This window comes from Perissodus microlepis, chromosome 10 (assembly GCF_051167445.1).
Source record: "Perissodus microlepis isolate ML-2025 ecotype Zambia chromosome 10, ASM5116744v1, whole genome shotgun sequence".
Taxonomy (NCBI): Eukaryota; Metazoa; Chordata; class Actinopteri; order Cichliformes; family Cichlidae; genus Perissodus; species Perissodus microlepis.
Window position 1 is genome coordinate 5902645 of NC_140470.1, and position 17187 is coordinate 5919831.

Genomic DNA, 17187 nt, shown 5'->3' on the forward strand with positions numbered 1-17187 from the left:
GGAATGTCGTTTGGATTGGAGAAGTGTAGTCGGATGATAACAAAGAGGGGGAAGGTAGTCTGAACTGAGCGGATTGCACTATCAGAGGACAACATTGCAGGTATTGAGGACAGTTACAACCATGCACGGAGGAATCAGCATCAGCATCCTTAGCCTGTATGCTAAGCAGAAGGAAGGAGGCTGTAGCTCAGGAGGTAGAGCAGGTCACCTACTGATCGGAAGGTTGGTGGTTAGATCCCTGGCTCCTCCAGTCTGCATATCAAGTATCCTTGGGCAAGATACTAACCCCAAGTTGCTCTACGATGCATCCATCAGAGTGTGAATGTGTGGGAATGTACTTAGAAAGCACTAAGTATAGGGAAAGTGCTTGTGAGAATGGGTGTGACTGGGTGAATGTGGCATGTTGTATAGAGCGTTTTGAGTACTCTGGGAGAGTAGAAAAGCGCTATATAAGAATCAGTTCATTTACCATTTACCATAGACTGGTAAGTGTCAGTACCAGAGTCCAGGATTAGACAACAAGCATCCACGAATACATCAGGAAAATGGCCCCGACCAACCGCATGCTCAGTGAATACCTCAGGCAGCAGAAACCCAAGATAGAGGAGGAACCATCATGGAAGGATAGGCCCCTCTATGATATGTACCACCAGCAGATAGAGGAAGTGACTGACATTAAGAAGTCCTACCAGAGGCTGGACCAAGCTGCACTCAGAATGCACTCAGAGCTACAATTTCAATACAGCATGTTTAAACTTTTGTTGGCACCACACCAGAGGTCAAACTACTGTTAATACTAGCAAGAATAAAAGGACCAAAGGTAGAAAAAACCTTTGGAGTTGGAGGGGGGGGGGGGCGGGGGTGTAATGGCTTCATACTGGAAAAATACTGGAAAACAATTACTCTGAAAAGGAGAGGACGACAGGCTCAAATCAAAGAAAGCCAAACAGGTGATTAGGATGGATGGATCATGTAGGGTGGTGTAATGAGGGCACTGGTGCTTACAACCTCGTGCCAAAAAGTGAAGAAACTTATCACAAACTTCACAGGAAAAATCTAGATGAACAGATACATAAACCTTAAGGAGGTCACTGTGTTTAATAAAAACAAAACAAAAACAAAAAAAAACACACAGGGGTTGTGAGAGTAAGAGACAATGATATCAGAGAACAAATTTGATCTTGCAGCTTTCACCATTTCTGTTCACTCTCCTGCACCCCTGTCTAATGGGCCCAGTCCAGAACGGCATAATCAAACTGAAGTGTTAAGTCTCAGCACTGTAGGACTGTAAAGTAGTCCGACTCGAACGTCACGGAAGGTAGTAGGGAAGCAGACTACACAGACATTTCGGGTTTCCAGAGGTGAGCAATTTATTTACAGTGAACTCCATTTAATGTGTAACTTAACAAAACTTCCCCCCAAAGTAACTCAATTAACAAAACTCAACAGTACATGGATCTGGTAACACAGCTCACCTCTCCTCTCTCTTCTAAATCTGGCAGAGACTGACTATATATGGGGCCATCAATCTCCCTTCAATTAGCCCGGCCAGTACCACTCACTTGAACTGATCTAAAACTCTACACAGATGATTAAAAAAGATACAAAACCTCCTCACACTTCTAATTGGCACATTTACGCAACTAAACGGCTTTATTTACGAAAAACAAAAGATTCAACAAATCCCTTTAGACCTTGAAACAAACAAAAGGAAGCATTTCTATAGACAAAGAAACCCCTCCACTTGGTTCGACCTGCTGATGTCATGGTAAATGGACTGATTCTTATATAGCGCTTTTCTACTCTCCCAGAGTACTCAAAGCGCTGTATACAACATGCCTCATTCACCCAAGCACTTCTAAACTCAAGTGCAAACTAATAAACATACACACATTCACACTCCAATGAATGCATCGGAGGGCAACTTGGGGTTAGTATCTTGCCCAAGGACATTTGGCATGCAAGGATCGAACCAAGGATCGAACCACCAACCTTCCAATCAGTAGCTGATCTGCTCTACCACCTGAGCCACAGCCACCCACAACATCATCATCAGGACTTAAAATGAAGAAATGCTGGGTGGGCGTTTCCCCACACCTGACCAACATGAAGACTGAAAAGAAAGAACAAAGTATGAACAAATGACTTAATCTGTAACATAATAAAATATAAAGAAACATGTAACTGAGTATTTGCCTTAATTTGCAGAATGGTTTTTTTTGCCTGCAACAGAATTCTTACACAAGCAAACCTGGGATAGTTAGTGCAGCAATGTTACTTGACAAATAGCAAATCATAGCAAATAAATAGAAACAGAATAATGTGCATAATGTGCAAACAAAAAAGGTCAACATATTATGGGACAAATGGAGAGCATTACAACTCCTCATCCACTTTGTCACAAGGACACAGAAAGTCGTGAGGTCACTTCATTGTAAAAAGCAGCACAAAACTGAACAACAGTGGAAGGTTTAAGAGCATGGCCATGCCGTGCACAGTTTAGCAGGTTGACACAGGGGAACTAAATAAATTAAAACAGGCATATAGTCTGAAAACACTGCATCACCAATTGTCATATTAAGAGCAAATAAACTGAGATAAATAATAAAACGAGATCCAATGTGTGCCCACGTTCCTGAGTTGGACAATTTACGGACCTAAATAGATTAAAAAAAACTCCACTAGGTCTAAAACAAATCCTTTACCAAGTTGGTAGAGACACTTAGCTCATCCTTTATCTATTAAAGTAATGGGAGTAATCTAATAATTCTCTTTTAGCCCTTGTCTACTAGTACCCACTTGATTCAACTCAACTTAGTTTCGATCAGTTTCCATTTCAATCAGTACCACCTAATTTTAGTGCGGTTGTTATACGTCATTTGTATGCAACACAAATGCCACAACAAATGGGGCGATGGTATACCCACTGCTCGATGTATGGCTTTTTGTCCAATTGTAGGACCAGGTTTCATAATTCTGACCCTCCTGGATGATAAGCTGACAGCAATGCAGATGGATGCTTCTCTTGTGTCCTGGATGGTTGATTACCTGACAGAAAGACCACAATATGTGCATCTTCAACAATGTGTGTCTAACAAAGTGATCAGCTACACAGGGACACAACAAGGGAACATCCTCTCCCCTTTCCTCTTCACCTTCTACATCACAGACTTGAGCCATTGCACAGAAACCTGCCATCTTCAGAAGTTTTCTGATGACTCTGCAGTGGTTGGATGCATCAGTGACGGTGAGGGGAGTACAGGGCTGTGGTTGACTCTTGCCACGTGCTGTGAGCAGAATCATCTGCAGCTCAAACATGACAAGGACCAAAGAATTGATCGTGGCCTTTAGGAGGACCAAGAAACCTGTGACCACTGTTTCAATCCAGGTGGGGTCAATGTAGACATTGTGGAGGACTATAAATACATCGGAGTACACATAAATAATGAACTGAAGTGGGTTAGAAAAAAAAACACTGCACTCTACAGGAATAGAGTCATCTATATTTCTGAGGTAGCTTAAGTCTTTTAACATCTGTTAGACAATATATAAGTCAGACAATCATACAGACAATCATAAGTCATTGGCAGAGTTTGAAACACTCAGTGCTCAGTGTAAATGTGCTAACAGCCTCTGGCATTCCCTTAACCCAAAAGAGGCCAATCATAAAGGCAGTATTCCTCAGACACAGAAACCTAATGAATGTATAAGGTCTAAAGTCACTATCCATGTTCCTTATTAAACTGCATGATTATGGTGCATTACTAGATATCTAGGAAGTAAAAGTGAAGCTGAATGCAAACTAGGGACATAATCACATTTTCCCATGTATGAACAAAGAAATTGATAAAGATAATATTTTTCCATGGTGCAGCAATGTCTATCTACATTTCATCTTAACATTTCAGAAATTTCCTCCAGGACAAAGTCTGTTCAATTCTACCCATGGACGTCTTTTTATTTTTTAAGTTAAAACACAGTGTATCATTGTATCTCTTAAGATTTGTTTTTTTCCTTCTTTGTCTGAATTGTCAATGCCATACGCAATGCAGTCTCAATGCTGAAAGCCTTCCTGTGCAGAAAATTGATTGTTGACCCAAAGTGAGTATGAGTAAATCAATCAGGCCTCCATTAAACCCTTGGAAACTTTTTCACACCCAGAAATGATTTACTTGTGTTGAATTTGTAGAAATACCAAATATCAAAACCCCTACACCCACCCACACAACAATACAGAAGTAGAAAATTGCTTCTCACCAAAGGAATGAAAAAGACAACTGCATATCAGTTAATACCAATTTCTAATTTCCTTTTTGCCAAAAACATCAGGGCTTCCAGTTGATTCCATAAATCAAAGTGTGGAATTTCACATTCATCAAATACAATTGCACTGACAATGAAGAAAAATCTATTTTAAATGTAACAGCAAACTGAATCAACCAGTACAGCCATGAAATGTAGTTTCATTACTATAAGCACTACTTTGTACCTACATAAAGAAGAGTTATTAGTTTTTATTTGAATCCTGCAACTGGTTCATAAGATCACAGTAATCTGTCTTTATTCAAAGTCCTGTTGTACAAGAGCAAAAGTCTGCATGTTGTAAAGTTAGCTTAAGAACATTTGACTATTGTGACAGTAAATCTTGTCATACTTTGAGCTTTGTGAAAGAATACAGTGGTAACTCATTTATCGTGGGAGTTACATTCTAAAAATAACCCGTGATAGGTGAAATTCGCGAAGTAGCCAACTTTATTTTTTACAATTATTATAGCTGTTTTAAGGCTGTAAAACCCCCTCAGTACATACTTTATACACTTTTCTCAGACAGGCATGAACAATTTCAGACTTTTATGTGTTACTTAAACACTCTCAAAGTTCAAACCTTTGTAGAAAAATAAGTCCAGTATTATAGAATGAAACTAAAGATCAAACCCTGTTTTCAAGTCCAGAACATGGGAATAGAGCAGCTGCGAGAGAATTCAACATTAATGAATCAATGGTACGGAAGTAGAGGAATCAAGAAGAATGAGTTGAGTAAAGTTTGACTTATCTGACTGTTTTGTTTCGCTTAATGCGCCTTATAATCTGGTGTGCCTTATGGTCCAAAAAATATGGTAAATTCTATCTTCCTATATCATGTCCAGAAGAACCTTTTGTGCGATGGCTAGCATCTTCCTCTGCCTTTTGGGTGCTACCACAGGTGCCTTTCGTCGACATTGTTGTGTTTGTTGGGGAGAAAACTTACAAACATACAGTACAGCACTTCAGTTACATAGTGCTAGCGATGGAAGATTTATGTAAAGTTGACAAGCTGAACGCATCCTGTACAGGAGACACAGCACGGAGGAGATTGATTGACAATGGTCTACAGCCGATCAGGACGCAGAACACAATGCGCTGTAAAGAAAAAAGGATGCAAAATTGTACCAAACAACAATCCACGAAACAGCAAGGCAGCTAAAAGTGATGCACGTTATAGCGATGGACCACTGTATTTTTCTTTGTTTAAATATCAACAACAGTAATAAGAAGAAGGGGGAGAAAGAAAGCAGAAGAAGACTGAGTGTCAAAACAATATTTTTACTTCTTCTTATTATCATTAATTATTAGTTATTATGTTATTAGTTCATTATTAGTGCTTCACAGTTTAAATAATATCCACATATTAAGTATATATGACAGTGTTGTTTATTAAAATAAGATAGCATTAACACTTTGAACGTAGTTACAGTTAGCAGTGAATATAAATGCTAGAACTGAATATATTGTATAGTGTTACCCCCCTCCACCATTAACAAATGGTTCAGCCCAAAGCACAGACCGGCTTTTTTCTTGTTTTCAGTAGCACGAGATGATTATGATTGTGCCAGCGCACATTTTGAGCAACACCATGGGAATTTCAGATTTCACACAGGTGTTTGGTTGTTACACAATGGAAATGGAATAAAGGTGAGTTATTAACCCTCTGGGGTCAACAGACCTCCAAATCACATGACTGATTTAAGCTGACATAACAACAAGCTGCAGCCACGCTGAGTCTTTCAGCCGTGCTGATAGTTCGGACTTCAAAGTATACACCGGTTTTTACATTTTAATTACAGGCCAGTAAATCCAGAGTTATGATTTAAAAAAAAATATGTATATATATATATATATATATATATATATATATATATATATATATATATATATATATATAAGCCATGCTTTTTTCTACATACTGCCGTCACGTTTTTTTGTTTTGTTTTGGGGTTTTTTTGCTTTTTTTTAAAGCATTTTCTATGGACAGCTCTAAAACAGTAAAGAAGGGGGGGGAAAGCCACCTCTTTCCTATCGGTGGAAAAATGTACCACGCCGACCAAGTCAACACGTGGGATTTGGTTGTTTAGGAAAAGGGGAAAGTTTTGGGAGTGATGGTAACGGCAGCGAGACAGAGCGAGCGAGTGAGAGAGAGAGTTTTTAGATGTGGGAGATTTGTGACGTTTAGTGTGGAGGGTATAGTTAGCGTGTTGTGTTGTCTTGTGTAGTTAGTCTGTTGTGTAGTTGTTTTGTTTTGTGTGTCAGTGAGGGCACTAATGAATGTCACAAAGGCACATTGCAATGTAAACACTCACCAAGTAGAAAACCAGCGGAGTGACACACCTCCTGTTGTCAGGCCTGCAGGTTTATCCCTCTGTCTTTTGGTGGACAAACATTTTTTTTTTACTTACATAATTTGTGGGGCATCTTATTGCGACACCTGATTGTTCTCTCATGGTTGTACAAAATAATAATTAATAATAATAATTAATAATAATTATTAATTAATAATAATTATTAATTAATAATAATTAATTATGTGGGCTACAGAAAATAATTAAGTTGTAGACTATATTTATATAAAAAGCGTGTACACTTACTGCACTTGAATCATTTTAACCATATGTAACCACCTGCATATGTGTTTGGGAAAAAAAGGCTTTGATTTTGCCACCCCATTTGATTTCTTTGCCACCCTCATGCCACCCTAAGAAAATTTCTCTACATCCACCCCTGTGTGGAAGGAGTCGCGGCTCTACTTTGAATGCCTCCCAAAAGACTTAACTCCTCACCGAATACTAAGGGACCACCCATCCACCCTGTGGAGAAAGGTCATTTCCAACCCTTGTATCTATAATCCTATTCCTTTGCCTTTAAAAGAACAAGCATCTTCTTAACAAAAAGATCATGCCTAGATTAACAGATTTTTGGCATTTCTCAGCAACTATCGTCTTGATGCATGCTCAATCATCCAGGTAAGTAAATCTCCAAAAGTGCATCAAGACATTTTAACCCACTTTGGCAAGGACTGCCTAAAGATGCTTGTATGTAGTTACAGTTACAGTTGGTGCTTGTACGTCAGTATGAGCAAACAGCACGTAAGATGGCGGATTACAGGAACCACCTGAGATTCAGCCAAAACAGACAAAACAGGATTACTCCTAAAAGTCTGCAAATGAGCTCTTCAGTTAAAGGCTTCCGGGCAACAAAAATCCTCCAGAAGGCACAGCATCAGTTGCTTAATGAATGGGTGAGGCAAACAAATTTTACCATCGACTAGGGCTGCCACGATTAGTCGACTAGTCACGATTACGTCGACTATCAAAATCGTCGACGACTGATTTAATAGTCGACGAGTCGTTTGAAGCTTTGTAAGATCCCAAAACACGCAGGAATAAGTAGTAGGATTTAAGAGTGTAATAACGGACTGAAACAGAAGATGGCAGCACTGCATGTACAAGGATGCCAGCTGCCGTTAAACTCCGAAGAAGTAGTATCTCTGTCCCAGAATTCATACCGCAGCCCAGCTCAGTTTCCAACAATGGCGGCAGCTAGTTAGTTTTAATATTACTCTTATTATTCTTTCTGGGTCACAAAATAAACGTTTAGGCGAGAATGTAACTGTGTAAACCTCAAATATCTGCTCAGTTTATCAAGACACCACATATTTTCAAAAGCGCTCTGACGTTTTCGGAGATATCTGTTACCCACTAGCTCGATAGCTAGCCGGGGGCAAGGCTCACTAGAGCCCGTGAGAACACCGGACTCCCACGGGCTCTATACTTAAAGGTATATAAGTCACTTAGATAACTTAAAAATGTTATTGTTTGGCTTTTTTTTTTTTTTAGTATTTTATTTGTTCCTGAGTAAATCGGTTTGGCTGAGATTAAAGTTATAGTTTTTACACAGCTAAATAAACTTCAAGCAGACAACTGATTATCAGAAGTGTGAGATGCTCGAGAATATACTCAGGTGTCCTGTTATATTTTAGATAGCAAGGAGTTTATTAAACTTCACCGAAACAATCTGCAAATTTCATTAAAATTTAATAAACTATCATCTTGTCTTTATTTTTAGTTAGCACATACCTTAAACACTTAAAGCTGTAAGCTAATGATAGTTATATAAGAGCAGATGCGTGCTGGTGCAATAAGCTGTACGTTTTATGTCCAATGGATGATGATCTGATTAGTCGACTAATCGCAAAAATAATCGGTGACTAATCGACTATCAAAATAATCGTTTGTGGCAGCCCTACCATCGACATGCTAAAATCTCAAGAGGAGCGGATCCGATAGAGACTGACAATGCTTTTAGATGAGAATACTCTTAAAAAGGTGTTTGACTTTACTGAGAAGGCTCGTCTAGCACAGCACAAGAAGTCTAAGACCAGGCAACAAAGGAAGTTTGACTTACTTGTTGTACGTCGGAAACCACCACAAAATACGGAGAGTGTCGTCAGTGGCCAGAAGAGAGAAAGATGCGACACCGAGGATGTGGACAAGTGGGTGAAGAATTTGTCTGACAGACAGCTCACCCAAACAGAGAAAAACATCCTTGCTAAAGGGTTGAATTTTGCTGTCACACCAAGACAAATCCCGCTAGTGGAATTTGAAACAACAATATTGCAGAAGTGGAAGCAGAGCAACTACGGACGAAATCAGCAATGCAAAGCCCTCAGCATCCAACATCACCATGGAGGAGAGGAAGGCACTCACATTACTTATCCTTCCGGCAGACAAGGGTAGCTGCACAGTATTGCTAAACTAGAAAGACTATCATGAGAAAATTTTGTCACTACTCAGTGATGAAAATACTTATGAGCCCCTGAAACGAGACCCAGGAAGTGGTTACAGGAAGAGGGTGATAGACTGTCTGAAGCAGTTAGAACAAGACATGGCTATTGACCAGACCTCATACCACAGGCTGTACCCAGGGGAGTCTACACCAAGTCTGTATGGTTTACTGAAGATACATAAACAGAGTGGACCTTTAAGACCGATTGTCTGTATGATCAGCTCGGTCACCTATAACATCTCCAAGTTTCTGGCTTCGATCCTCAACCCGCTAGTAGGCAGCTCTGAACACCACATCCAGAACACCCTGGATTTTGTTGAGAAGGTGAGAGATGTCATTATGGAGACAGATGAAACCATGGTCTCGTACGACGTTACATCCCTCTTCATGTGCATCCCACTCACGGAAGCATTGGAGGTAGTCCGTAAGAGATTACAGGATGACCCCAACCTCAGCAACAGGACCACTCTCAGCATCGACCAAGTGCGTTTGCTTTTGGAGCTGTGTCTTCATTCCACCTACTTCACATACAAGAGTCGGTTCTACAGGCAGAAACATGGGTGTGCCATGGGCTCAACAGTTTCACCCATCGTGGCCAATTTATACATGGAAGAAGTGGAAAAGAGGGCTTTGCTAGCCTACCCTGGAACACCACCAAGCCATTGGTTCAGATATGTGGATGACACCTGGGTGAAAATCAAATCTCAGGACGTACCACATTTCACAGATCACATTTACTCGGTGGACCAACACATCAAATTCACCAGGGAGGATATGAAAAGCAGCAGGTTAGCCTTCTGAGACTGTGAGATTTCCATCAGTAATGGGGGACATCTAAAAGCTGACGTGTACCATAAACCTACGCATACGGATCAGTATTTAAGGTTTGACACTCATCATCCACTGGAGCACAAACTGGGTGTCATTAGGACGCTACAACACAGAGCGAACACCATCCCCACTGACACAGCGGCCAGGGAGGCAGAAGAACAGCACATCAAGAAGGCCCTGAGTAAATGTGGTTATCCCAGCTGGACTTTTGGGGGACATCTAAAAGCTGACGTGTACCATTTTGTCCAAGCTGGGAAGGTGCCAGAAGAAAGCTCCAGCCAATCCAGGAGAGAAAGACAACCGCTGCCTAAAACCTGTAGTGATCCCGTATGTGTCAGGAGTATCGGAGCAGTTGAGACGCATTTTTTCTAAACACCGGGTCTCTGTGGCTTTTAAACCCCAAAACACGCTGCGCCAAAAATTTTTCCACCCCAAGGATCGGGTCCCCCGACACAAACAGAGTAACATAGTGTACTCTGCAGTCTATTTACACCTACAGGCCAGTGGACACTCTTTTCAAGGATGAGGATGTACACATCTTTGATTGAGCGCAGAGTCAAGGAGGCCATTTACGTGAAAAGGGAAAGACCATCTCTGAATCAAGGAGGGGGCCTAAGGGTACATCTTTCGCCATCTTACAATGCTGTGATTGCAGCCATTCCCAAACTCTATGTGAATGGTACTCATGGCCATTGATCAGTGGGTTTTGGTCAGTGGTTGTTGATCAAGGGTCATGAGAATTTGCATAATTAAGATTAAGGAACTGACCTCCCAGCCCATTGTTCTTTCAGTGGGCTGGTTTCAGTCATTATGCAAATGTACTGTTTATAAGTCACTTGGATGAGTGACAAAACGTTTCTCCCACAAAACGCCAGATGAACAGAATCAACTTTTGGAGGTCTTGGCAACTATGTTCCATCTGGTGGCAGATGGCTGCATAACATAGGACACAACAGTTTACCAGTATTGGGTGTCAATTAAAATGCTAACAATTAGATTAAATGACTGTGCATTTGGTCCGACTAGTGAAAATAGTCATGTCGTCAACTACTCGGGCACATCCCTAGTTCAAAGACCTAAATTAATAGAAGGACATAGAAGAGGACAGAGAAGACAAATAAGGACAAAATAGAAAATTAGATGGACTGGACTGGTTCTTATATTGCGCTTCTCTGCTCTATCTGAGCACTCAAAGCGCTTAAATTAGGAAAATATTCAAAAAAATACATAGAATGTACTTGTTGTCCACTTGTGAGCTAGAGTGCCTCTAGCACCCACTGGACCTCTTCAGGAGAACTACGACCAGGACCTTCATCTGGAGACAGTGGAATCAATGTCTGACCAACCACAGGACAAGAGACTCTGGAGAGGTAGATGCATGATAATAGGAACTCGCCCAACTGGCTAGCAAGCCAGTGGTTAGCAGCAACTACCCACAAGTACAGTGAATATGTGCCCAAATAAATAGAAACATCTAAAACAAAAGACTTAAATTACTTGCCATTAATAAGCCTGGGTGACGTACTTAGGTAAAGTTCATCTGTAAGAAACACAGCATAGTACAGTACAGTGTAGATTCCTCCTAAAGCAAAGTTTCAGAAGAAATTAGTCCATTCCTTATTTTCTTATTTTTCTTTGGTAGTCAATATGTTTCCATCATATATCCATCAATTCTCTTCTGCTTATCCTTATCACTGTCTGGGGTGGGGAGCTGGCGCCTATCCCAGCTACCATAGGGGGAGAAGTGGGGTACACCCTGGACAGGTCGTCAATCTGACACAGGGTTAATACAGAGACAGAAAACCATGCAAACTCAGTGCTTCTCATGATGAGCACACTGCTCCCAAGGTCCACAGAGCTGTTGAAAGGAATGACTTAAAAACTCTGAAGGTCTCTATATGCCTGAGAACTCCTTAAAGGGCCTTTGGGAGTGTTAACCATCTCATCACAATCCTGTCATATAAAAATATCCAACATAAATTTTTATAATTAAAAAAATGTCATTAACCAAATATGCAGGGGTGCACATAAGTGGTCCACAGGTGCGCATTTGCTGTCAAAATAAAAGACACGCACCAGATAAGAAGTTGCAATGCGCGTTTGCGTACGTAAGATTTTCTGGAGGAGGACAGACATTTGTTTAGAACTCTTAAAGATGTCGAAGAAGCAAGCTCCTTTAAGCAATTACTTTGGTGTTCCTCCACCTCCAAAGAAATGTCAGAAGGAGTCCGAACCGCAAAAGAAGCGCATATTCTCGGAAAAGTGGTTGCAGGAGGTGAGCTGGCTTCAAACAAATGATGAACGCTCAGAGATGTGATGCAGAATATGCCGTGAAAATCCCACTCTAGCAGACAAAAACAGTGCCTTTTATATGTACGCAAACACGCGTTGCAACTTCTTATCTGGTGCGCGTCTTCTATTTTGACAGCGAATGCGTACCTGCGGACCACTTATGTGCACCCCTGCAAATATGGTGCAATTATAAGGTGTTCCCTAATCAGTTGTATTAAAATAACAAAGTAAACAGATGTATGTTGGTATCCAGTAACCTTTTAGCCAATGTTATTTTTTTAGAAAACTTTTAACACCAAACTGTCGATCAACAAAACTATAAATCTGTTCTGTTCGGATTTGTTCAAACAATTACATGAGAGGTATACATACATACATTTTGGCCATAATTAAACTGGAAAAAAAGACAGAAACAAGTGTGGGGTTTAAAAGGTGTGCAGGAGTGTAAAAATGTATAATTTCTACAGCTATACAAGTAGAAGCATCTGTATTTCCTTTATTCTGTGAAACAGATAACCGATGTCGAAACTTTCCAAAGAAGTCATCTTCGTTGCCATGGTAATGGCAACTTATCTGAATGGTCACGCATTAGCACAAATGAGGCCCTGTGAATTAATGGACTATTTACTGAATAGCACAGTTCAAGGTTATGACCAAACTGCATTTCTGAAGTTGAAGTTAAAGACATTCACTTGCCATTCATTCAAACTACATTTCTTAAATACTCATATCATATAAAACAGGTTAATACCAGTGGAGGTCTTGGACTAGTAAAAGTAGATGCAGGTTCAGGCAGCGTGGTTTAAAGGTGGTTTAAAGGATTATCAAAATATCTCATGTTCCGGATTTCAACGTTAATCGTCTAGTTTTCCAAGGGAGAGAAACCCCCTGGCTTCAACAACATCTCATAGCCAATTCTATTCCATTCATTTATTTTGATATTACAGCACTGTAAACGGGTGGTGACATCTACCTGACTTTGTCAGTCATCGGTTCTGTCCATATATATGCTGCTACAAGGCTGTATGTGGACAAGTCCATGTGCAAAGCTCTGTCTTTTTTGCCTTGAGATTCCGAGTAGCTGTAGCCCTGCAAGAGGAAAAAAAACCCTCACTCTACCTGTCAACAATTATTAACGTTTTTTAACAAAAGCACCCCCCCCCCCTCCTTCCAAAAAAAGAAACAAAAAACCCACCAAAAAAAACAGGCACACCGTGACCCCTGTGCCACCACCCCTATCCATCTCCGCTTTCTCAGCTGGTCATCCTAGAACAACTGTTGATCTGACAGGACACAATTCTCGCCTTTGGCTGACACGGCCTGATGGAGAAAGGAAAAAGAAACAATACACAGGCCTACAAGTGTCTCAACCCCCCGCAAGAAAAAAAAACTCCACAAGAGTTTCTGTTGAATCCTGGCAACACAGACAGCACTGTGTTTTCCCAGCCACATACAGAGATGGAGGGAGGGAGGCAGTCCACTTAGACAATAAGGCTGCAACATTAGTGTTTATCTTAAGCTGGATTATTACTCCAGAAAGCAATGGTCTTATTTTCTGTGTAAGAAAAAAACATGCTGCCTCTTTGGGAGCAGTGTGATACTCAGATGACATATTGTGTTTTGGTTTTTTTTTTCTTACTTTCATTGCTTGCCTTTTCTTTTTTGCAACTTTGAATTTGACTACTTTCCACCAACCTTTCTAATGTTTCTAATGTTTGTTGGGCTTCAGATCCTCCCTGATTTTATGGAAATATTCTAAAAGTATAATGAATTCAGTCCACTGACAGAAACAGAAGGTTCAGCAGCAGATGAACTACTGCCTCACTTTACAGAATGCACAGACCTGCATGGTTAAATTCATCCATTCATTTATATTCTTCATATGAGTACTTTACTTCACGTGACTCAAATTTATTTTATGTGATTTGACTGTCAAGCACGAGTCCATTTCACCATGTCGAGTCCATCCAACTGCTTGTAGCAACCATATTAAACAACACAAAATTATGTAAGACTGCATTTATGTGAGAGTGCTGTGAAGCTGACCTTGACATATTCCCACATTTTCCTGCTACACATGAGAAAACTAAAGGACAACAAGAGACTGATGTACTGTCCATGATGTCAGCTGTCTCCAGGAAATTACTGCTAGAGAAAATGGAAAGAGAAGATTAAAGAACTATAGCACAAAACATGTCAACAGGGGACTAAACTGAAGGAAAGTGTGGACAAAGCTTCCCACCCTCTCTACAGAGAGCTGACACAGCCTCATAGCAATTTTGGTCTGCGGCTCATCCCCTACAGGTGCATAGAGAACCTCTTCAGGCACTCATTCATGTCGACTGCCATCCATATGTACACTGCTTTGCACCACAGAGGCTGCAGCCTCAGCCAAGGCGCTTCTTACATCTTCATCTCTATCAGTTAGAGAGTAGGAAAGACTACAGGAGCGGAGCTACCTTCTTTCCTCTTTGCCTGCATGGTTCTTTTTGTATTCCTTTGCATACAGGCCAACATTATTTCACTCATAAACGAACAGTCGTGATGATGTTCACAGATGGAAATGCACTGTACACCTACAATTACACTTCAGCGACACAGTTTTAACTATTTAATGTCCACTTAACATTCACAAGCACAAGCAATAACATAAATACTTTAAAGAGGACTATTCTGCGTAATTTTGTATCTTTACTTTATACTTGTTTCTTTAATTTTTCAATGTGCCTTAGTATGAAGCAGAAGAAAAAAAAACATAAGTGAAGTTTGGGGGTGGAAAAATCAGAGTGTGGGTCTGTTTTTCAGCAAACAGCACTGGCATGCTTCGTACAATTGAAGGGGGGATGAATGGAAAAATGTACTGAGACATTCTTGATAAAAATCTGCTGCCATCTACCAGGATGATGAAGATGTTTCAGCACAAGAATGACCCCAAACACAGACCCAAGGAAACTCTCAATGTGTTTCAAAGAAATATTATAAAGCTGATCAAATGGCCCAGCCAGTCATTTGACCTGAATCCAATTGAAAATCCATGTAAAGAACAAAACCTCAGTGCTCACCGAGGGGGCCCACAGAACCTTCAGGTTTAGAAGACTGCATGGAAAATGGGTCAAATTCACAACTGACCAATGCATGCCACTAGTTTTTCCATACAAGAGGCAACCTGAAGCTACCATCACCAACAAAGGCTTTCGTACAAAGCATTAAACACATTTCAGTAATCGTGTTCAGTACTTTTTCCCTGTGTCAGTTCTCATTATTACACATTACCTAATTTATGGACAGCAATCGTTTGATTTCTTGGTCATCTACTAATTGTAAGGTTGGTGGTTCGATCCCTGGCTGCATACCAAATATCATTGAGCAAGATGATTTCTCCAAGTTGCTTCTAAATCCATCGGAGTATAAATGTGTGTGGACGCTAGATAGAAAAAGCATAGAAAAAAGTGCTTGCAAGAATGGGCGAATTAGGCAAATTGTATAAGGTGCTTTGAGTAATCAGAGCAGAAAAGAACCAGGCCCTTTTCCATTTCCATGTGTGGATTGGATGGTTGTTACCTACATATGGTGAAAATTTCATGTGAATAGCATCTTTATTTACTTAGCAAAGTGGTTGGATATTTACTTTTCCCCACTGTATGTGTGTCCCAGTCCCATCCTCAATTTAAACTGATAATGGAGCTCAAACACTAACAAAAGGAAAGACGTAACATGTTTATTGGGAATGAGCACTGATAAAAGCAGACTTTATTTTACTGAGGTACCTTTTATTTGTATCTTTTAAACACACCTCTGTCTATGTACAATTCAGTTACTGGTCTGAATCATTCATGTAAGGTGGAAACACGATGGGAAAGCCTGAGCTGCTTCACTGCTCTACCTTCCAACACCAAAGCCCCTTTGCCTGCGCAGAGAATACATGGCTTAACTTGCATGACCGGACAACACAGTCAATGTGGATTAAGAACTAATACCTAATCACTGGCCATTAATACTTTGCAGCCAGAACCTCACCTTTGCCATGATCTGACATGCGTCAAAATGATCCACATCCCCAGGAGCCACGAGCGCTAAATTGCGATTTGCGGGTGCATAAAATAAAGAGCTGTGTGACTGAAACCCAGCCTTCAGAAAAGATCATGATTTTTTTTCTCTTTTTTGTTAGGTGCATATATATACATACAGACAGAGCCCAACTACTGCTCAGAATTACCTTGGCATGACGAACTTTTACGCAAGAAAAGGGGATGCAGCTGTAAAGACACGTTCAGAGTAACCCCTGGAACACTTACAGAGTCTAGTCACTACCACCAAGAAAGCTCAACGGCGCTTCAGTAATCGCTTAATTTAAGCTGCTGAGCCGAGATTGCAAGCATTAAGGAGTCAAACGCAGGAGCAGACACCGCCATGAATAGGGCACTTAATACATTAACAAACTATCCGGTACAAACGGACTCCAAGATAGCGATAACAAGTGCGTCAAGAATGAAAAAAAATCTATCACTTACCTTGCTCAATCAGCAGGACGGTCATGCAGACCAGCATAGCCCAGAACACAGGATTCACCATATTTATCGATCTTTTTCTATGCTTGTGCTGTCGTCTGAGGTAATTAACCATCAAGTCCTTCAAAATCCAGAAAAGTGTTTTGTCTCCAAGTCCTCAGTCTCCCCGTCTGACTGTAAAGCATCCGCCAACGCAGCGGTCCACAGAGTCCCTCCTCCTTCCACTGGTTATTGGCAGCGGTGCTAACGGGAAGCTAGCAGTAAGTACAGAAACCACTTCCGATTGCGTGTACGTGTTTAAGCGCACAAATAGGGAGGTGGCGGGTCTGGTGCTTTTAAACTGAAGCAGTCATCAGCATGCTTCCTGTTGTAGTCAGGTTGTATGTCGCTAGCTTCAAGCTGGGCCCTTGAGTAAGTCATTTAAAGGTTCTGGTTTTAAGTAGCCATTATCACAGCC

General features: G+C 40.7%; 1 protein-coding gene across 3 annotated transcripts in view; it reads right to left on the reverse strand.

Annotated features, from left to right (window-relative positions):
• Window positions 1–16979, reverse strand: part of ntm (neurotrimin) — a 404648-nt gene extending 387669 nt beyond the window's left edge. For 2 of the 3 annotated variants that reach the window (XM_084941577.1, XM_084941578.1), the window contains exon 1: window positions 16734–16979. Coding sequence is in view for 1 of the 3 variants with exons in the window: in XM_084941576.1 (XP_084797702.1) it covers window positions 16734–16845 (112 nt within the window). In the remaining 2 variants the exon portion in view is untranslated. The remainder of the gene's footprint in view (window positions 1–16733) is intronic. The other variant, XM_084941576.1, reaches the window with a different exon arrangement.
• Window positions 16980–17187: the final 208 nt, after the last annotated feature.